Here is a 21956-nt window from a genome sequence, read left to right as displayed (position 1 = left end):
CTGCCTTTAGTCTGATGATGTAGCCTTCTGGAATTATTCAGGATGAGACGGACCATTGTTGGCTCTGTGCCTTTTGTGTGTGCGCTCTCTCTCAACCTCTCTCTCTTTCTCTCTCAACCTCTCTCTCTTTCTCTCAACTTCTCTCTCTTTTTCTCTCTCTTTCTCAACCTCTCTCTCTTCCTCGCTCTATATCTCTCAACATCTCTCTCTCTTTCTCTCTCAACCTCTTTCTCTCAACATCTCTCTTTTTCTCTCTCAACTCTCTCTCAAATCTCACTCTCAACATCTTTCTCTCTCTCACCCTCTTTCAACATCTCTCTCTTTCTCTCTCTCAACCTCTCTCTCTCTTGCACGCATTCAAACCTCCCTTGCTGTTCATTCCCAGCCCTCTCATCCTTCAGTTTCCCACCCAGTCTCTTGTCAACTGCTGCATTAGAATATTCTGCATTCAAGGTGTGTGTTAACACCACTGATAAGCCAGTCTAGCTATATGAACCTCCAAGACAGAGTGTTTAGAGGTCAGACAGTCCAGAGTCTGCAGACCTGCAGGAAATCCCTCCTGTAAACAGATAGACTCCTGCTCCACTTAACGGCCACCACTATAATCTGACCGCCACTTTTTGCATCAGTACGCATGCGGTCAGTGTTGGCAGTAGCCTTGTGAGATGCATTGGGCCATTCAGTGTTTCTGCAACAACTGTTGGAGAAGATGCGGTATAGCATTAATCTCCTCTGCGTTAGCTGGGTTTCTGTAAAGACGGTCTCCCTTTGAAAGACCTCAACAATACCACAGCATTCCATTCCAGCACCGCTGAAAGGTTTTAATATGGACCTTTAACAGACTTTATTTCTCTGGGTTGGCACATTCAGCAGCTCCTTCTCGACACGCTCGTCTGGAGGGGAGAATGGGGCGAATTTCCTGGGTGCTAACTTCTGATGAGACAAACCTCCCCAGGCCTCCTGCAGGCATGAGCAGGGTGGAGATGAGGGCAAGCTAACCCTAATAGTGCTGCAGCTCCACCTGCTTCAGCATTCCCCTGTCTGCGTCAGTCAGGCCGTCTGGCTGTTCTGGACCCTTAACTATCCCCTGTTCAGAGGGGGAACGACAGCATGTGTCCCTGGGGATCACTTTCTCAAAGATGACCCCCAGAGTTCGAAGCGCATGGGTCTCCCTCTTTTGAAGTTGAAATATTCAGAAACTCATGCTCGTTTTGTGATGCAGAGCATTAAAGAGACCTTGTGTGTAGAGCTGTGGTGGAAGATCTCTGTTAAGGAAGCAGCCTTTGATATGCTGAACTAGAATAATCTCGTCAGATAATCTTGTCATCCAGACCACCCCCCTCACATGGCTCTGAGCTCTCATTCGCCACAAGATTATTTAACTGGGTTAAGAACCGTTTTATTTCGATATTTCTTTCATTTTAATACCGGTTCGTTGCTTAAACTGCTATTTTCAACATTTACTATATCAGCTCTATTTGAAAGACAAAGCCAAGTGTTGGGTTCTGAGCCTAACCTTCTTGTGGCGAAAACCTGTTTTACACAGCCATTATTATTTTCAGGTTTGGAAGGAATCGGTTATTGATGGCTAAAATGTTACAATGTTTCGATTTTGGAGAAAGATATGCTCTGTCGACTCTGTGCATGGTTTAGTGGGGCCGAGAGGCAGGAGGACATTGGGAGTTAGAGGGCAGGTTGTCATCAGCCTCTTTGATCTACAGTTGACCTGTCCTAATTGGTCAAGAGCAGCATAGAGCACTCGTGTCTGCCTGCCTGTTCATCTGTCTATCTGGAGGAGTCTCTGGCAGAGAATTATTAAGAGGAACCCTCCGAAGGGGTGTTAATTATTCCTCATGAAGAACTCATCACTTTGTGCTCAAATTAGCACCATCTTTGTGTATTTTCAACCTCAGTCTTATAACTGCAGATTTCTCTTATGTTGTCAGATAACAGCTGTCAGTTTATCAGCAATTAGCATTTACAAATGGCGATGCTACCCCCTCACACACACGCACACACACACACACACACACACCACCCCCGCAAAAGAGTCACAATCATTATTCTCAACTGTGTCTGGTCGTGTCCAATCTGTACTCCTGAGCCACTCTGTCACCTGTAGGAAGGTCTCTCCCACTTCCCCCAACAAGGCTGCTGGTGCTGGGGATGGCAGAGGTGGGAGAGGGCCCTCCTGTCACTCAGTCAGGGAGGAGTAGACAGAGCTAGAGGAGCCCAGATGCAGAGATGCACTCACTCTGGGGTAGACAGAGCTAGAGGAGCCCAGATGCAGAGATGCACTCACTCTGGGGTAGACAGAGCTAGAGGAGCCCAGATGCAGAGATGCACTCACTCTGGGGTAGACAGAGCTACAGGAGCCCAGATGCAGAGATGCACTCACTCTGGAGTAGACAGAGCTAGAGGAGCCCAGATGCAGAGATGCACTATCTCTGGGGTAGACAGAGCTACAGGAGCCCAGATGCAGAGATGCACTCACTCTGGGGTAGACAGAGCTAGAGGAGCCCAGATGCAAAGATGCACTCACTCTAGGGTAGACGTAGGCCATTTATCAATACACGTTTTTTTCCAATCTTGTGTTCTTCAACTCGTTTGACGTCAGCTTTCATTGCCCTAGTACGGTTCCAATCCAAAGAACACAAGTATTCTTGATCCGGCCCTTTTATCGAGGATGCATCTGATTTCCCAGAAGTCATTGCAAGAACACACGCATCTCAAATGGTTCTCCGTCCTCGCGGTCTTGCGAGGACCGTTCTCGCAAGACGCCTGGCTAGAAGGTTCTCCTCAAGGACGCAAGTGCGTTCCTAGTGTTCTAAGATAAACAGCCACAGCTAGAGGAGCTCAGATGCAGAGATGCACAGCCGGATCCTCTGCTGGGTGCCAGATGCTGACAGAACGGTAGGAGAGCTGTCACACTGAAGCATGGCTCCAAACACAGCCTCGCCTAACTGCTGTGGAGACATGCTGTGGGGTTATAGCAATGGAGTTGATTGAAAACTTTTTTTGGGGGTGAATAAGCCAAACATTTGTTTCCGCAGAACCTACATCAACATGATGCTCAGCATGTGGATGACTGTCAACTGGAAACAAACATCATACGCGATAAGATGAAGGTTCATGCTATTGAGCACACAGATTAGCTAGATTAAATATAACAAACGGGGCTTGCAGTGTTCTCCACATCGTGAAGGCTGTGTTAGGAGTGTGGGACTTGCGTGATGAGATAGCACTCGTAGGCCAGGAATGAAATCATGTGGGTCTTCTGACGGAAATGGATCCTTTGGAAACAGGAGTCCAGGGTTTCACCCTCTCTGTCCACGTCGCTGTGCTCCTTCTCCTCTCCTCCATTACTGCCCGGATTGGCCTTGCCCATGTCCTGGGATTATAACGAGGAGTTAAGGTGAGTCAACAGCAAGACTTATTAAGATGCCCAGAAAGGTCAGGAAGAGAGAGGAGGTGGTAAACAGCCCAGCCCCCCTCACCCCCCCCCCCCCCGCTCCCCTCCCGCTGTGTGGGTGGATGTGTGTGTAATTGCATTCAGCACCCGTTAGCTGTGTGTGCCCCTGGAGACCAGGTTTAATATAGGCAGGGCAATCACAGCGACCCGGGCCTTTAGACAGGAGACGAGGGGACAGTGGGGCACGTCTGAAGAGCTGTGGTTATTTAACATCTGCTCCCCCTTTTAGACGGGTGGGCGCAGCTTCGGTCTGGAATACCTCAGCTTTACAAGCCTCTAGCCAATGAGCTCACCTTAAAAACATATATATTTGTGAGACATAAGGTTTGGTTCAGTTTCATGGCTTGATAATTCGGGTTATCTCCGTTGTGTTTTTTTCTATATTCTTCCTGTTTGCCGTATTCTCTGGTATTAGCTGCTGGTACACCGGATACAAGCTCGACTACTGCCTCACCAGTTCTTGGCGAAGGCAGCTAATCAAGAGTCCCATCATCCAGGGGATGGAATTCAAAGCCTTTTACACGAGTCTTTCATGCCCCGCTTACTACGGGGCCTCCTAGTTCTTGTGACGTGGGCTGGAGCTCTCTTGTGTGCCATGAAAACCCTTTGCATGGACAGGGCTGACAGAATATGGAACAGAGAAAACAAACCAAAAAACGCCCCTTACTTAAACGAGGGCGTGACACAGTTTTGAATTTTTGGGTCATACTAAATAGGAGAGCATGGTCAGGAATGGACTTGATCCTGAAACATTATTCCACGAGATGTGAGTGGGGCTTCCGGATGGCCGTCCTGTGCCTGTACCCAGCCCAGCCTGGACTGTAAGGGGACAGCAACAGCTCGGGTTCACTGGCTACTTTGTTGTGGGTTATTTCTAGACTTTGTACAGCATGAGGCTTCTCATGAAACAAGTGATTAGGAAGCAACACAGGGCTTTGTTTATTTAAGGGGGATTATCTCGGAACAATTAGAGGATTGTTCCCGTTGAGTGCACGGCTGTCTGTTCCACATTCTGTGTCTTGGCCTTCTCGGATATTTCATCGTACGTTTCTTTAGACGGGGAATATTAGCTACTGTCCTCGTTGATCCACCATTTTCCCAGGTGATGACAGATATGTTTGCTTCTTCACACAGAGTGGGTTTAGAAATGGACTGACATTCTCCACGATTGTGTTTCCCATATCCTATTGTATGTAACTGTATGCTGGGTCGGAGGGTGGTTACTCTTAGCCACAGCCATTTATGTTAGTTGCGTATAGTAGATGTGTGTGTGTGTGTATGCGTGTGCTAGGGAGCATGTTCATTAACATTGCTCTCTGAAATCACTTGAAATGTACACTGATATGCTTTTTATTCCAACTCTAGCCTGCGTTCTTTTAGCATAGCTCTGGGAATGAATAGGTAATCAGAGGGGTAGGCACATTTGCCTGGGAGGAGAAATGAATGTGTCACTTGAACGAGTTTGTTTCTTAGTTTGCTCTGCTGCATTATAATGAGTTCATTAAGAATGTAGTTTTACTGTAGCTGTCCACTGTGCTCTCTACACTATGTTATGTTTAGAAGCAGGTAGAAGACAAACCCATCAGGCCCAGCAGAGAGCTGATAGGTAGCGGGGTACCTCATTAGGGTAGGATGTTTGTTCTTGAGGGTTTTTAGTTTACAATCTGTTCTCAGAGGACGCTCCGAGGCCTGCTTATTAGCTGGGAGTGTTGGAGCGTTAGGCCAGCTGTTCACCAAGTGGATGGGAAGTAAGAGTGGGGAGGTGAGGAGCAGTGTTTCTTTAACAGCTGTTGTTGTATGCTGTTTTTTTAAGAAAGGCATCTTTGTCATAGAGATAAGGTGATTTGGTTTCTTGAAGACCCCACATAATTAGCAATATCCTGTCCAGATGTATTACATGGTCTATTCATAGAGGACATGTATGATTAACGTGGTTGGCGCCCTGTCGGCTGTCCTCTCCATGACGGAAAGACTGATTGTCCCGGTATCCAATCATGACTAATTCATGCCTTCACTGTAGCCATCAGCCTGAAGATTCTCGCTTTACACTTTATTTATGGATGAGACCTGTTGTGTGGGCTGATTAAAAAGCTCTCTCTCTCCCTGTCACGGTCAAAAGGGTTAGAGAGAGTGTGTGTGTGTGTGTGTGTGTGTGTGTGTGTGTGCGTGTGCGCGTGCGCGTGCGCGTGCGCGTGCGTGCGTGCGTGCGTGTGTGGAGGGGGAGGGGGTGGTAATGTATCCTTTTCATTGGAAATCCTTCCAACCATGCCAAGGGGGGTAAAAGACAGTTTCAAAATCCTTTGGCCAAATTGTGGATGGAATCTGTCTGTTTAGATTCGCAGTTTACGGACATTATCTACTAGATGAGCCGCAAAGCCAACCTGGTGGGAACATTTATGAATCCCTATCAGCCGTGGGGACCTGGTGTGTTCCAGAGAAAGAGTCCCCTTGAAGTACTCCGTGGTGGGAACACTCTGTAGCACTCGCTAGGCACTGCCAGGGCTGCCTCTGTAGCATTATACCAGCATCCACCCCCTCCCTGGTTCCTACTTCCTCATTCTCACTGCACTCCCTCTGCCATTTCACCCTCTCCCTTCCCCTGGGCCTGATGGAGAGCTGACAATGATAGGGTACTGGCCAAGGCTACATCTGTAGGAGGGAAAGCAAAGAGCCATGTGGGTCCTTGCCGCTTGGCTCCCCTAATGCCGCCGCTGTGTACAAGAGAGCACAGTTTGGGTCCGTTTTGAATTGGATGAGAAAGTCTTCATGAATTCAATTCATGACCTGACATCGTTTAGAAATGGATTTTCTGACTAAATGTCTCTCCCTCTCTTTGCTTTCTCTCTCACTTTATCTGTCTGCAGATGAGGGCTACTACCAGAGTGGAAAATTCCAGTTTGAAATAGATGTCCCTGAAGCCTACAATATGGTGGTAAGTGGTCCCGCAAATGTGTGTGTGCATGTGTGTGTGCCAGCATAATAGTTTCTATGACAGGTGATTAGAGAAGCAGAGGAGGCAGTCAGTCATCCCAACAGACTTCCTGCTCCGGGGTCATGACCTCCGGGACCTCTTCACTCCTCTGTCTCGGCCCGTCTCGGGTGGAGGTGAACACCCAGAGCCCTGCAGGGCAGCTCGGGTCACGGCTGCTGTCCAGCGTCGGTGTTCCTGTCAGAAGACTGGGAGTGAAAGGCCCTCACTAGACAGTGAATGCAGGCTGAGGCTGATTTAGGGAGCTGTAACCCCTCACTTTGCATCTCCGTGAGTCCTCCCTCCCTCCAGCCATTCATCCAGCGTGATTTTCCATTTCTCTGTCGGTCTGGGTGTAATCCTTAGTGCTGTGGGTCCTGGTCCTGGTTCAGGAAAGCTCATTGTGGATTTATAGCGTGTTCACTGCAGTCTTGATGTCCACAGCGCCCTCATAATGGGAGCGTAATGGGACAGGCAGTAAAAGCCGCATTTAGCCCTGCATGGATTGAACAGTCTTTTATGAGACGCTGTAAACATCCTTACAGAGAGACATTGAGAAGCTGCTGGCTGTGTTGGTCGCCCTGAGATAGTCGAGCGCTGATGTTATCGGAAATCTAACCACAGCACACTTGTACAACAAACCGCTTTGTACACGGAATGCTTTGAATGTTTATCGTTATTGGTTTTCTATGATGCACACCTGTAATAGTTGGGTTACCTTTTGTCGTGGTTACAATAATAACCGTATCTGCAATGGAAAAGGTTAGTGCACTACAAAGTGTCCTTTTTTGTGAGGCGAGCGTAAAACAAAGCCCCCCCGGTTCTCAGCGTTCTGAAGGCAGGATCAACACAAGCGCTGCTTCCCAGGATCCTCCATCTGTAGCATGGAGACCGATGTTCTTCTCTGTCCTGGAGTCTGGATGCAGGCATGCAGCTACGCCCTGCTCCAACCTGCACACATACGTGCCATGTGGGGCTTTGACTGCATCCTCCAACACCAATGTACATGAGATCCTAGACCAGCCTCAGGTGTTGTTAATGGTTCAAACTTGTCTCAGAGGAGGAAAAACGATTACAAAAAATGTCAGACTGTTTGCAAACTGGACTAGCACAGCACTTCCCCAGTAATAGGAACGTGCTCTGTCTGAATACTCGAACTGGCTATTAATAAACATACTCACAGGTGTATCCCTGGTTGCACTGCCAAGAACCAAGTTGCTGGGGGAAAACGTGGACCAGTGTAGAAGGCAGGATTAGGACGTAGCATAATACAATCTGATGTACCAAAGTGAAACAAGACGCAATGAAGCAACGTGGAGGGAAAACATTGCTGTGTCTTTTCTCATCGTGTCACAAAGCGGAGAGTTTGACTTCAAAGGTGAAAGTGGAGAAGGGGAAGAGTTAAGAGTTGACTTTGTTGTTTAGGTTTTTTCACTTACTGTCTTTGGGGTGTGTTTGGTTTGTGTCCTCTCAGGGGAAATGAACGTAGGGCTGTTTTAGATAGATTGTGAAATTCTGTTCCCGAGTTCGGATTTGTATTTGGGTATGTAGTTATTTATCGGTGTGTGCCTCAGGCGCTGTTGTTTGTTTAATCTGATGAGCTTTCATGATCTCATCTGCGCCTCACAGGAGCAATCTGTTGTCTTCCTGTTATTTCTCTCTGTCTCCCTCTATCAATCTCACTCTCCCTCTTCCTCCCTCTCAGCCTCCCAAAGTGAAATGCCTGACCAGAATATGGCACCCCAACATTGCCGAGACAGGAGAGATCTGTTTGAGGTAAAGCAACATATTTTCTCCTCTGATCTCATCTGCAACCGTCTCTTTCCCCCTGTCTTTTCCGTTCTTATCTCTAAACTGTATCTGATCTCCGAGGCTTCCAGACTGCTCCATTTGCAGTTTTTTATTATTTTGCATCACTTATATTCTGATTTGCCAAGGCAGTGTTCTTACTCTGTGGCCGTCGCTAGCTCTCTCTCTCTCCTTCTCACTTTCCCTGTCATGGTTGACTGGAGCTGGGCTGCCTTGGTCTACACTGGACAGAACAATGGTAGAAATAGCCACAAAGTCGGGTCAATGTCTGTTAGATGTATTACGTTTTTTCTCACAGAGCACATTGGACTACTGCTATTGACCCATCCGTTCACAACAATCACTCACCTTCAGCAAAACATAAAGTAGCTAACTTTCTAGCGGGACAGCTTCATTGAGTTGGCATACTGACAGGATCTGAATAGGAACCTCGGGGAAAGCAAACCCTCAACAGTTTGATGGTGACACCTCACCGCAGGGCTTTGAACTATCTGTCACTGAACACGGATCCCGTGTTTGTGTTTCAGTTTGTTGCGGGAGCACTCCATCGACGGCACAGGCTGGGCCCCCACCAGGACGTTAAAGGTGAGTCCCTGTTCCAGTGGCGGGCCGGGGGAGTGGTGGACCCAGGCTCGCAGGGCTGGATGACACCGTGCGATGCCGGCCCTTTCCACCCGACATAAGCCTCACCGGCGGGGGGCTGAACCGCCGAGCGTTAGTGCCATTTCGGTCCTCTTGGGTCTTCTGAGGAGAGGCCAAATCAGTCGTCTGTAACAGTGTGGAGAGGGTTGTGCACGTTATGAAGAATATGCAAATGTCAACCGCAGCGGCTGCGATTGGCTTTCTGCGCGGAGAGAAGCTCCACTCAGCAGTGCCCCCCTTTAATTCCCTTCTGTACTTTCTCAGTAGTTTCTTCTAAGAGCTCTCGGAGGGCTCAGAGTGTGATCCTTAAGCTATGCACGAACAGTCTATCCCCTTCTCATCTGTCATACTGAGAGGGGCCCCCACTCTCCATCTCCAGCTCTAAAGGAGGGAGCTCTCAATCGTAGGAGAAACTGCATTATCTATGCCTGCACGTGGTTAGGGGCCATTTCTATTGTTGAGAGGGTAATGTTATACTCGTAATGAGCTGGGCTGAGACACTGAGCGTATAGGAGAGTCTTCTCAGAGTCAGAGCACCAGACCGCGTCCATTTAGCGCACTCCGGTGAGTTTGTAGCTGTCTGAGAGGGTCAGTTTGGTGAGGAGTGGAAAGGTCTTTCTCCAAGGGGAAAGGGCTTGGGACCAAAACACACACTGACCTTGTGGACCACTCCATAATTACTGTGTACAGCAAGAAGGTTTTCGAGACCCGTTAGAGAACCAGCGGTTAGCCGCCATCTTCCTCTGCCGTCGTTCCGCAACACTCTCCTTACACGATCTGTCTTGTCTTCTTCCTCCCTTTTTTCGGTTCCAAAAAATTCCACCCGGTGGATTCCCTTTGTTGTGTCACAGTCTCTGAATATTTTACATCCGCAAAGTCAAACTTTATCAGGTAAAGTGTCCCTGGGCGAGAGATGAAAGAGCTGTGTCTGTCAGAGACGAGCTGGTGCCTGCTCCTTCAGAGTTATCTGTGCCCCGTCTCCCCGCCAGTTTCTAAGTGCAGCCGATCCTCCCGGCTCGGTCACGTCAGATATGCAGCCGTCGTTCCCCCAGCTTCACTGCTCTTCTGTCAATAGTCGTGCACTACTTAATAGGCATTGCCAAATCCAAACGTTGGATGACGGGTGAGTCACAATCACACTGGGATAGTGTAGTCCTGTCATTCGCTTCAAAGCAGTATCCAAAATGTAATTGTGCACATTACTGAGGAAAGTCATCACTAATGAACCAGAGCCTCAGTCATACCCCCCCCCCCACACACACACACACACAAACACACACACACACTGTCTCTCTTTCTCATTTATTTCTTCTTTCTGTCTTACTTTCTGTGTTAATTGACTTTCCTCCCGATGGCAGAATGGCTGCGGGAGATAGCAGGGGAGTGCAGGGTAATAAAGAGCCGGGTCTTAACGAGCCAGGCACCCATCAGAAGCTCGTTAGGGCCTGGGTGCTCTGGGAGCATCCCTCTGTGAGTGAACGGATCATTAAGGGCCCCCACGTATCCCATCAGCCTCCTCAGAAAGGTGGCGTCGTGCAGCTTACTGGAGCTAGCATACGTCTTCCCCGCCAGCCAGCCCCGCAGCCTGGCTCAGCCGACACTGTGGTGGTGGTAGTGAGGGTCGAGCTTTTGAGTGTTCGCTAAAGAACGGACCCCTGAAGTCTCCTCTCTCTCTATCTTTCTCTCTCTCTCTCGCCTTATTTCACTCTCTTTCTCTCTCTCTTTCACCTGCTTTGTTTATACTCATAACAGGCTTTTCAATGTGGCTTGTACGGCACAAGGTCAGTTCTTTTGTGAGAGAACGGAAAGCCTGCCCCACGCGTCATACGTGCAGAGACGTGGGCGGATGCTGAGTGTTTGTGTTTACACCCATGTCAACTGGAAGCCTCGAGCCTGCCTGGAGATGCGGACAAAAGGAGAGCTATTAACCCTGAGTAGATTGATTCATGGTGAGATTGTCATCTGTCATTATCTGCCCGCTCCGTTTCGCTGGAGTGATTGTGAAGTTATTGTCTAAACGTGACGGTTGTAATTCCCGGGGCTCGATGTAATAAGGCAATCGACCACTCAGGCTGCGCCCCCCTCCCACAGAATATGTGGAGAGCACAGCAAGGAAACACCAACTTGTGCGACGGTGTGGTTGAGCCTGCCCATGTCCACTTAACCAGCCAAGTAGATCTCGTTTCATGAGCGGTCACACGCTGGACATGTTTCCTAGATAATGGCTTGTCAGGCAGTCCAGGAGTATATACCCGGTAGCATTACAGTAACCTGCCCCAGGGAGCTAGTGAGCAACACATCCCCGAACATAAATCCCAGATGACCGCTAGCCTGTAACAGCAACGTTCTCTGTGAACCAAATCTGGTTCTGTATTAATGAGGACAATAGCTGGGAAGCTGGGGATTAACAAGCTGACGTTTTACCCCTCAGCACCTTGTGTGGTGTGAAACCACCTTGGGTGTATGCAGTCGCACACTTTAAGCCTTTCCTTGCCATTCTCGCCTTTCTTTTTCTCCCCTCTTCTCTCCCTCTCACCATCTTTCTGGTTTTTCTTCTCTCTCGCTCTCTGCCCCTCTCTTTCTCTCTTATACCTTTCTTTCTGATTCCCTCTCCCCCATCTCTTCCCCAGTGTAATTGATACCGGCCCCACTTTTCTGCAGTGTTTACAGCCTTTAGCTAGACTTTCATTAATTCTTGTATTGACCATCCAATAAGCTCAGTCGAAGAGCGGAAGGGAGAGGAGGGACAACACCACGGATAACACACACGCACACGCACTCGCACACACTCGCAAACACACACACTCGCATGGAAGTCACCTACACCATAACTCACTTGCTTGGTCTGTGGTGGGTGCATGAAAACAAGCTCACACCTTTTGGACGCTGGCCAACGTGTAGGGTAAGCAACAGTGTGGATCGAAAAAATCTGCGACACATGGAAGTGTTGTCTTTGCCATTATCCCAGGGAAAGTAGACCTGCCGTGCATTTGGATCTGTGCGTGGGTGCGTTTTTGTACTTCACACATTTTTTTTTTTCGAGCTGAAGCACGCAAAACAAAAAAGTCTGTCGTTGGTAGGGAATCGTCGTGAAGCAGAGCAGTGACGCCGATTGTCTTTTTCCGCGTGTCCGTGAGAAACGGGGGGGGAGCGACTGTGTGTGTGTGTGGGCAGTTTTACTTGCGTTGAGAGGGTGACGCCAGTCCGCTTCAGTAGCACCTCATGTCCTTTCTCCTCAGCATCACACTGCTCTATCCCACACAGCAGTCACACGGCATAACCTCTCCTCAGCACACACCCCTAGCAGCCCACTCACACACACACACACAGTCACACACCCCTGGCAGCCCACACACACACAGTCACACACAGAGAGTGCTTGAGCAAAAATATCTATGATTTATCTCTTTTTTTTTTTTCGTTCTCTCTCGCAAATATTTTTCCCTGACAGTTTATCTTATTCTGCCTACTCTTTCAACATGGCCTCATTCTTGCATCCTCACTTCTTACTTTTTCCCCCAGTCCCTCTCAATAGATTCAAACATATGCGAACACTCACTGAGCCTATCGGCAAGGACAGTGGGGGTGAGTTGATGTGTGTTCTTCTGTTTAGTTTGACTAGAGCGATAGACATTTGGGACTGCACAGAGGTTACTTTGAGGAAGTTGTGCTCAGAATTATGCCTGACAACCGCCTCTATGACTTGCCAATGACTAAATCATTGAATGTTTGGACAGGAAGAGGTTGTGTATTAATTATGCATGCTTCTATACATAGTGAAGATAGATTCTTGAAGTGGAGGATGGACTTCACAAGATGCTGTTTATTTATTATCTATTTAATTTAAATGCTAATGTGTCGTGCGCTGTCAATCACAGAGCGTGATGTGCAGCTTTCTTTTGTCCGTGAGACAACACGTCTGTTGTGTTACTTCACTTGTTTCCTGTCTCCACGGCGCCTTGCATACTAATCTCGTGTGTTTGACAGCAAAGGGAAACGTACTAACAACAAGATTAGAGGAAAATATCTTCTCCATTATTCCTCTGCCCATGTGGACCCTGGGTTGTCATTAGCCAGCCCTGGAAAGTATAAGCTGACGGACATGGGTCCTGTGGTAATGAGTCCCCTGTTTTCCATACCATGTACTGATTATCCTTGATGTTTGTCCTTTAACCCCAGAGTAAACGTATACCTTAATCCTAGACTCTCGTCTGCAGAGACTCTGCCTGAGAATGGATTTATACAGGGTGACGTAGCGCAATAGGGATTATGTCCATTGTATTCCACAACAATTATCCTGGTCCTGAAATCCTGCAACCTGGTCTAGGATGTGAGGCTTACTTCATTGATAGTTTACATCATCAGAGGGTTCATGTTGGGGGTAATTGTTTGTGCTAACTTTTTCCCCCTCTATGATTAATTAGCCTCTTTTTTTTTTTTACTCTTTCTCGCTCTGTCTCTCTTCCTCCCTTTCCGCAACCAGCCCTATGCAGCCCTTATCTACTTATTTGCCTCATCTACTTACGTCCCCATTTAATGTCCTCAAAATAGATATGCTAATTAATCAACCTCATATTCATTTTTTGCACAGTTTTGATCATCAAGGAAATGTGCTTAATTTGCTCTGAGAGGCAGTCCAATGGCCCAGAGGAATCCTCCTCTTGTTTTGATACAAAGCTGCTCGTCAACATCATTAAAACTCCATTGTGTAAGATACATGGGCTGTGAATGTTTCTTCTTTGTCTCATTGTTGGATCGTCAAAACTTTCTTTTGAAAAGTTGGAGTCTGAATGTTAAAATGTACTGTGGGATAACCAAGACCAAGTGTTTTTGCTTGTCTTTCAGGATGTCGTTTGGGGACTCAACTCCTTATTCACTGTAAGTGTTCTAAGGTCAATGGAAACATTTCACCATGAAAGGAAACATGCTAAATATACAATATGTTCTGGACAATAGAGACTCCTACAAGTCACTCACAAACCATCCAGTTTTGAAGATGAGATGGCTGCATGCCTAGTCCGTGCCCTGTGGCTAAGCTCTTAATCAGGAAATAAGTCGCAAGCTGTGTTTTATAATTTCACTCTAATAGCGTTCTTTGCTTCTCGCTCTGGATAAAAGGATAATACTTTGTTTGTCTAAAAGTTAAATCCAGGGTGACATTGCATGTGGCCCCCTGGCAGTTGGTTTCAGTCAGTGAGCAGTGAAACAAATGGTGGTGTTCTGCAATCGTATTTGTTCGGGTGGAGCAAATGGTGTCCATATGCTTTCTAAAGTCATATTCTCTCTCCCTCCCTCTCTCTCTTTCTCTCTGCCTCTCCTCCCTCTCTCGCCCTCCCTCCCCCTCTCCAACAGGATCTACTGAATTTCGACGACCCGTTAAACATAGACGCTGCAGAGCACCACCTGAGGGACAAGGTAGAGTATCGTCCCCTGGACGGCTGTTTGCTGTCCCGTGAACACCTCGAGGGCCTGCCATCTGCTGCCATGGTGGAGCACTGAGGATAGGCCACATGCCCAGGTCCAGCTGGGCCTCAGTATGCCAATGAGGAGTCGTGGTGCGCAGGTCTTTGTGAGGACCACTGCGGAGCTCCTGGTACTGTTCCCTCCATGCTGGGGTGCCAGAGGGAGGCCGCAGCTCGTTCTGGAGCAGTGCATCGAGTTAACCTGAGGCCTGAGTCTGACCCCCCTCCCGTTCTCCCTCCCCTGTCCTGTCCTCGTTCACCCTGTCCCAACATCCCTCAACCCTCCTCTTCCCCTGTTTGTCGTGATGGTTACAAACCACTGTCTTCGGCTGGTCTCTCATTGGCCTTTCCATACTCTTTATCATACAAGGCATACCCATAGGCAATGTTAATATGAGGGCAATGCATGTGTTCTCGAATGAAATGACTTGGCACCCTTTGGTTTATGTTGTTGCTTTTCCTTGCATCTTGTGTGCCGTTGATCTCACCCACTTAGACCTCACTGTGGTTTCCTGTTTACCCATCATCCTCGGCTGTGGGACCATCCCATGACCAGGGGCGTCGTTAGACCCTTTTTACTGGGCACGTGCCCCAGTATAAATCTGCTGTGCCCCAGCAAAATAAAATAAAAACTCAAAAAAAGTTTGAGTGTTAACAATTTACTTTATTAGTCAGTGCATTCATTTAGATTGATAATCCCGGAAAAAATAAATGCAGTATCCCAATCAACGCTTGTAAAATCTAAGCAGTTTAACCGAAAACACATGCAGATGCCTGCAGAATTTCATGTCAGCGCGCTCTTCTGAGCTTGCCAAATAGCCACTACAGCACGCACACAAAAGTCCAGGTGTCGAACTTGGTACACAAGTCAGAATTGAAGTCGTTTCTAAATTATAGGCCTACCGATGATCTTATTTAGACTAAAACATAAAAACAATATTACATAAAGTTCAAAAAACAGCATTTGCGCTCAAATGAATGCGAAAAAAATGTGCGCGCTCGCATTAACTATTGATGTCCCTGCCAAATCTCATATCAAACTTGCGGCCCAGAATTGTTGTATGGTGGGTTAATCAAGGGTAGTTTCTACAGCCTAGTAGTGTATTGTGCGCAGCAAGCTTGGAAGAAAAAACAGGCGTATGAGTAGGGGGCCTGTGCCCCAGTAGGGATTTATGTCTAACAACGCCCCTGCCCATGACGCACTGGGGTCGGACCTGAGCGCGGGTTGCCGTGGCAGCCATTTGGCCCCATTAAGAGGACTGCTGTGTGTAATCATGTGTCTGTGCTTATTGAATGACAACACTCGGTAGAGGAGCGAGAAAGAGACACAGTGACTCACAACCCTTTTGGGCGAAAGGGCTTGAATAATTCAGTGAAGGAATAACTCAATTGATCTGACTTCCTAGCCCCACAAGAAACGTCTCAGGGCACTGGTTGTCTTTTTAGATGCAACTAAGGACTTCCCCAAGGAGTAGGATCAGTCCCCTGGAGCGGGGTGGGTGCTGTCGTGTGACTCACTGAGCAAGGCACAGCAGACAGGCCCACGAGGAAAAGCAGAGATGTGAGAGGCTGCCTGTGGAACGACCCCCCTGTGCTGTTCCTAGCGGTTTACAAGCAGCAGTGACACGGGACCGCCTGGGCCCGAAGGTCCACAATGTAACTCTGGTCACTGGGCCCTTCAACTGTGGGATACACAACTGAGAAGCAGGGACTGTTGAACTTACAGTTCAGCCAGCACCAGAGATATGGGGCCAGCAACTGTAGATCCGGCTGCCAACAGAGGGGAAGGGCTTGTAACTCACACCTGCAACCCCCATAGAGATAACCCTCCACACAGCCTCCCCCTCACCCCCCCCTGGGCTAAGGCTAATACTGCTCTTCCTATTTCCTCAGCAGGACCACTCAAACAGCACCTAATAGGTGTGTAAAGCCAGCTAGCGCTCAGCAGACACCGGGCTAATACCGCTTTAAACACCTTTGGCTCATCCAGCCCCCTCAGCCTCCCTGTAAACCCAGTCAGACATCCCTAATCTTTTCAGGTGTTTGATATGAATATGGTGGAAAGTGATATCGTCGTTTTGAAATGAGCCGTCCGCGGTGCGGGGCGACGGGATGAGTGACCGACAGCTGGGGTCTCCCCCCTGGGGCGCGTGGTCTCCCAGTGTGCAGTTGAACAGACGTTCGACTCCGGCGTGTCCGTGACCACGGAGCTCACGTCCGCTAGCAGGAACAGGAAAAGCAGCAAACCCATCTCCTTGGTTCCCCTGTGGCCGCTGGCCGGGAAATGTGTCTCTCTCTTTTCACCCACACGGTTCTCCCTTGTGCCACGCTGTCTTCCACACACGCATTCTTTGGCTTGGCTTTCTCCGCCGTCCTCTCTCTTTACCCTTGTTTGGTGCGCACTTTCACATAGACGCAGTGGCCCATCCAGAGACTCAAGTGGCTACTTCTTTCTTCCCCCTGTCTAACAGCCTTAAAGCCTTCTCCGACCCCACAAGCACCAGCTCCCTGGGAAAAAGGCTTCACTGTGTCTCCTGAGGACGGCTGATTGGGATCTGCGCCGGGGTCGTGATACCTTTGTAAAGTTTCACATTATTTTCGTATATTTCGGTAGATTACAAATTTAGACCCATGATATTGAGGACATTTGTGGAGAATAATACGAATTTGACCACAGTTCTTTCTGGGTGCAAGCAAGGACAAAGTGGAATCTACATTTGAGATCTTTGAATTATTCCACACATTTAGGGAACACTGTTCCACTGAGTAAATTTTGCCGGCGCAATACCAATTTATGTCAATTTTCCCAGTACCATTAGTCATGTGACAAAAGCGTTTTGACGATTACCCTTTGCCTCTGCATATCCAAATGAAAGTCCTTTGTATTATCCTTGGAAGCTAATTGGGCCTATTGATGGCTGTTTGGTTTCCTTGTTTTAAAGCCTGCTCAGCCAATCAGCGTGGCACCATCAATAGTCCCAGAGTGATAGCCTAACAGCAGGCTTTCGCTCCCCTGGATGAGGCTCTAGAGGCTCCAGTGCTCTCCTGCATCCTAATGCAGCTCTATGGATCTGTATCGACCCGGACGTCTCTCCCAGGGACCTGCTGCCTGTCTGCATGATCCTGGTGGCTCAGCTCTCAAGATCACGAGCCCATCACCTGGCTCTTGGTTGATCTGACTGATTGCCTGTCTGCCCACCAATCATTTTGTCAATCCGATCCCCTATCATTATCCACTACCATTCTACTTTTTTGCATTGAACACCTTCTTCTACTCAGCTCTTCCACAAGGCCTGGGTGTGGCTAGCGGAGTTAGGTCCAGAGTCGGTGCCCTGTACGTTAGGAACCAGGGGGGTTCTCGTGGAGCTGTGTCTCAAGTGGACCTGCCACCAGCTCAGTGTCAGCCCTCTCCTGCTGTCCCGTGTGACGCTCGCGTGCCCACACACCCGGCCCCGAGCCTCCCTTCAAGCCTGCCTCCACCTGGCCTGACGTGATCTGACCTGAATCACTCCCATCACGTTAGCCCACAGCCCCCACAGCGAGAAGCGGCTGCTCCCAGCTCGGGAGTGTCCGTGCTCTGGAGGTCACCTGGAGACGTCGCGACACCGAGCCCAGCACACGCGGTGGTCTGTGGGAGAGGGTCCTCGCCTCCTGCCGTGGCCCCGATCCACATCGCGGTGAGGTTAACCGCCTCGCCGTTCCCTCCCTCTGTGGCTTTGTCTCTCTGCCAAATGCAGAGGTGGATCAAAACGCCATTAGTCAGGGGAGAGAGGGGAGACCAATCCGCTTATCCACTGCGCCACAAACGGCGGCGGTGGCGGCGGCGGCCTTGTTTATAATAGGACAGATTAATAAGCAGAACCCCAGGGGGAGCTATTTAAAGCTCCACTCTGCTTCCTGCAATACTCTAGTTGGCTGCCAAATGTTAAGCAGGGCTGAAAGGTTATTTGAGAGCAGACGGTGAACTGAATGTCCGGGGGGGAGGTGGAGGGGTTGAAGTGGGGGGTGGGGGGGGGGGGTGGGGGGTGGGGGGGTTGAAGTGTGTGTGGGGGGGGGGGGGGGGGGGGGTGGTTGGGCAGCTGTATATCCTGGTCTGTTGTGCATAGCGGGCTGTGATAGTCCCAGGGCCTTGTTCATTTCTAATCCATCTCGCCTTACCTCCATCTGGGCTAAAAGGTTGCTGTTTCAGCCCTTCTCTGTCTCCGCTGTCTTCCCCGGCTCCGAAGCAGCCCAGTCGTATTCCAGCAATTAGCCTTTGTTTACCTGTCTTGAAGCAGGTATGTTGCTTTGGGGGTAGAAGGTGAGCTTGTCGTGCAGGATAGGTGAGCTGGGTCATCAGTCATGAAAGTGTGTTTACTGTCAGTGTTTACACCAGGTCTGTCCCAGGTCTGTCCCAGGTCTGTCCCAGGACTGTCCCAGGACTGTCCCAGGTCTGTCCCAGGACTGTCCCAGGTCTGTCCCAGGTCTGTCCCAGGTCTGTCCCAGGACTGTCCCAGGTCTGTCCCAGGACTAACAGGAGGTCTTCATCAAAGCCTCTCCATGCACCTCTTATCCTTCCCTCTCTCTCTCCCTCCTCCTCCTTCACTTCCTGCTGTTCTACCTGTTTCTAGTCCTGGATTCCCAGTGGATAATCCTAAGAGGTAGCAACATCCATCAGTAGGAGACGGCTCCAGTCTCCACCAAGCAGCACCACTCCACCTGCGTCTGGAGACCTTCCATCCACACGGCCCCGACCAGGAATACAAACATTAGCTTTGCTGCCATTTGGAGTTTGCACCGTGTCAGAGAAGGAGACCTTTACCTAATTGACTCCCTGAAGGTGCAGAGACCTAGCTAGCTAGCTCCACACGGGCAAACTAGCAAGCAGCCTGCAGCACTGATGAGTGGATGAACTTGTACAGTTTACTAAATGCACCTGGGTGGAAACTCATGTTGCAGTTTTTTTTTTGTTCCCCCTCTCCCCTGATTATGTTATTCCTCCACCGTTTCTATTTTCGCACATGACTGGACTTTGTAAACTGTGCACTCGCAATTAACAGGAAGGGTTCCCGGCCAGTGGAAACAACGTCCAGTCCCACCCCCCCCCCCCCCCCATCGCTGCCCACTGAGCCAAACTCATTCGCCTCACGTCTCTGCGGTACGGCCGTGCGGTCTACGTCGCAGCTGGCGTCATCGTCGACGTGCTTCATGTTGTTTATGTTTTTGGCGAGCTCTGCCGATCTCCAAGGCCCGGGTCTTGGCCTGCCTGTGGTCCCCCGTGGGTTTCCCCGCTTGAGGGATGTGCTCTACAACGTGACCCCCCCCTCCTCTCTCCCCCCTCCTCTCTCCCCCCTCCTCTCCCCCCCCCTCCTCTCCCCCCCCTCTCTCCCCCCCCCCTCTCCCCCCTCCCTCCCTCCCGCTGACCACTCGCTGATGCCGGGCGGAGATGTGTGTGAAAGTTCGGGTGACGTTCCAATTCAGGTTTTAGTGCCTCGGTGCTCTTGGGGCGGGTGGCGTGTGTAATGATGGGTCGGGGGCCGGGTGGGGTGCAGAGGAGGATAGGTGTTCACTGCACTGTTCAACGCTCATGTTGTGAGTGTGTCCAACCCCCTCAGCCCCGGGATTCACAACCAGACCAATTTAGAAAGGGTTTAACGAGCCTACAGTGCAGGGAGGCGGGCTGGAGAATGTGGTGCCTTGCCTGTATGCCCAGCCTGTATGCCCAGTCTAACCCCCCTGGTCCAGGCAGGCCGGCCGGCTGGAGGAGGCTGTCTGGAGGCTCGGAGCTGGGAGCTGGGCCTGGCCTCAGCTGCTCTGGTTCATTAGAGCTGGCCATGACAGGGCAGGGGGGACAGGGCCTGGGTGCATGCACATGTTACTGTATGGCCTTTTCTGTCTGTTTCTATGAAAGGGACAGAGAGAGAGAGAGGGGGGGGGGTGTCTAAGAATATCTGTTGCCCAGAGCTCTCTGTGTCCCCCTGTTACCATGACAACCCTGACCTGCCCTCTTCTCTTGCCGTTTGTGCCCTCACCAACTGTACTCAAAACGACCTAGGGAATTAATACAACTTTTATTTAAACACACACGCACAGCCCTGCTTCAACGCCTTGCCAGATGGCTCTCCAAGGTCCAACTGTGTTATGCGCCTTCTTTTCTGTTAACAAGAATTGTTGTTGTGGAAACTGATTAAGTCTCTCTCTCTCTTTGGGTTTTGTTCCAGGAGGATTTTCGTAATAAAGTTCAAGAATACATCAAGCTCTATGCCAGATGATGACAGCGTCAGCTGTGCTGGTTGCCTGCCCTCCAGCCCTCCCCCGGCCTCTCACCAACCAACCACACACGGCCGACCTGCCCTGACTGCAATACCACGTCGCTGGAGAAGATGAATAAATGACAAATATCCGACAATGTTTTCGCTTTAATTGTTCTGAACAGACTATTAGTCATGCCTAGTTATCATGCCTGTCAAAGCAGGATTGCTCAATGAGTGGGTCTCTATGGGTGTCTTTAGCCAATCAGAGTGGGCCAGGATGGCAAAGAGGTTCCGGAATTGAAACAAAGTTAATTTTTTTAAGAGATGTCAAATGGAAGAGAAAGATTATCCGTCACAGTGTTTTCTCAGTTCTAGTGCCTGTATTGTTTGTGTTGCAAAGGAAAAATGCACGCAAGCACGCATACAAAAAATGTGCTCACCCTCGCATTTTGCGGAGCAAACACACATCTCTCACACACCCCTTCCATGTTCCTGTTTGTTAAAGGTCTGCACCACCCCCACCCCTACCCGCCTCACTAGACAGCATGCGAATGACAAGTGCCACCCACGACTACCAACTACAAACTCTACCATCCGCCTCATCCACCGCACACGCACACGCACAGCTCCTGCTTGTTGAGCACACTATAACCCCCTCCCCCCCTACCACCACTCACACACCTCTACTCCCATGGGGTCAGGGGTCAAACTGAGGGCTCCCCAACTAGAGTCCTGTGTTCCGATGCAAGTGTGTTTCTAAAGGCCTGTGTGATCTCGCTGGTTTTTCTTGCGTGTGTGTGTGTGTGTGTGTGTATAGTCGTCTGTGTCTCTGGGCTCTGTGTGCGTGTGAGAGGGAATATGTATCCATGAGTGTGTGGGTTGGGTTGATTTGCTTTGCTTTGTCCGGACTGGCTTTGTGCCTCATATTTGAACACGAATCAATGTCATTACTGTTTTTCACATGATTGCATGAGACAAAGTGTATTTAATCAGGTGGTGGTGCATTTTACAGTAGGTATGTCTGAACTGTTTGAGTGTGGGTGTCTGTTGAATTGTGCGCGTGTTTATGCGAGTGTGTGTAGAAAGATAGACTGTTGAGATGTGACTTGATGTCTGCATGCTCTGGTTCCCAGGCCCATACGCAATGGTCCCTGGGCCCGGCTAGCCCAGCTAGCCTAGCTCAGAGGGGCTTAGGAGGGGAAACCAGCAGTTCAAGTCCTCCTTTCCTTTCTCAGATTGTATATCAGTTTTTTAAGATATAATAAAGAGGATATAATAATTAAAAGAAAGATTGTTTGTTTTTGTTGCTATAAATTCTTGTATTATTAGTTACTAACTTATATAACCTATATGATTAGTTCAGGGTTCCC

At 49.3% G+C, this 21956-nt stretch overlaps 1 protein-coding gene across 2 annotated transcripts in view; it reads left to right on the top strand.

Moving 5' to 3' along the window:
• Window positions 1-21875, top strand: part of ube2f (ubiquitin-conjugating enzyme E2F (putative)) — a 26616-nt gene extending 4741 nt beyond the window's left edge. For both annotated transcript variants that reach the window (XM_084688887.1, XM_084688886.1), the window contains 6 exons: window positions 6337-6404; window positions 8146-8216; window positions 8777-8834; window positions 13737-13769; window positions 14244-14306; window positions 20554-21875. In XM_084688887.1, coding sequence (XP_084545013.1) covers window positions 6337-6404; window positions 8146-8216; window positions 8777-8834; window positions 13737-13769; window positions 14244-14306; window positions 20554-20604 — 344 coding nt within the window. In that variant the 3' untranslated portion in view covers window positions 20605-21875. The remainder of the gene's footprint in view (window positions 1-6336; window positions 6405-8145; window positions 8217-8776; window positions 8835-13736; window positions 13770-14243; window positions 14307-20553) is intronic.
• The last annotated feature ends 81 nt before the right edge of the window (window positions 21876-21956 follow it).

Source organism: Hypomesus nipponensis, chromosome 23, assembly GCF_054491055.1.
Source record: "Hypomesus nipponensis isolate SF chromosome 23, ASM5449105v1, whole genome shotgun sequence".
In the NCBI taxonomy this organism is placed as follows: Eukaryota; Metazoa; Chordata; class Actinopteri; order Osmeriformes; family Osmeridae; genus Hypomesus; species Hypomesus nipponensis.
This window is presented reverse-complemented; position numbering and strand designations above follow the sequence as displayed.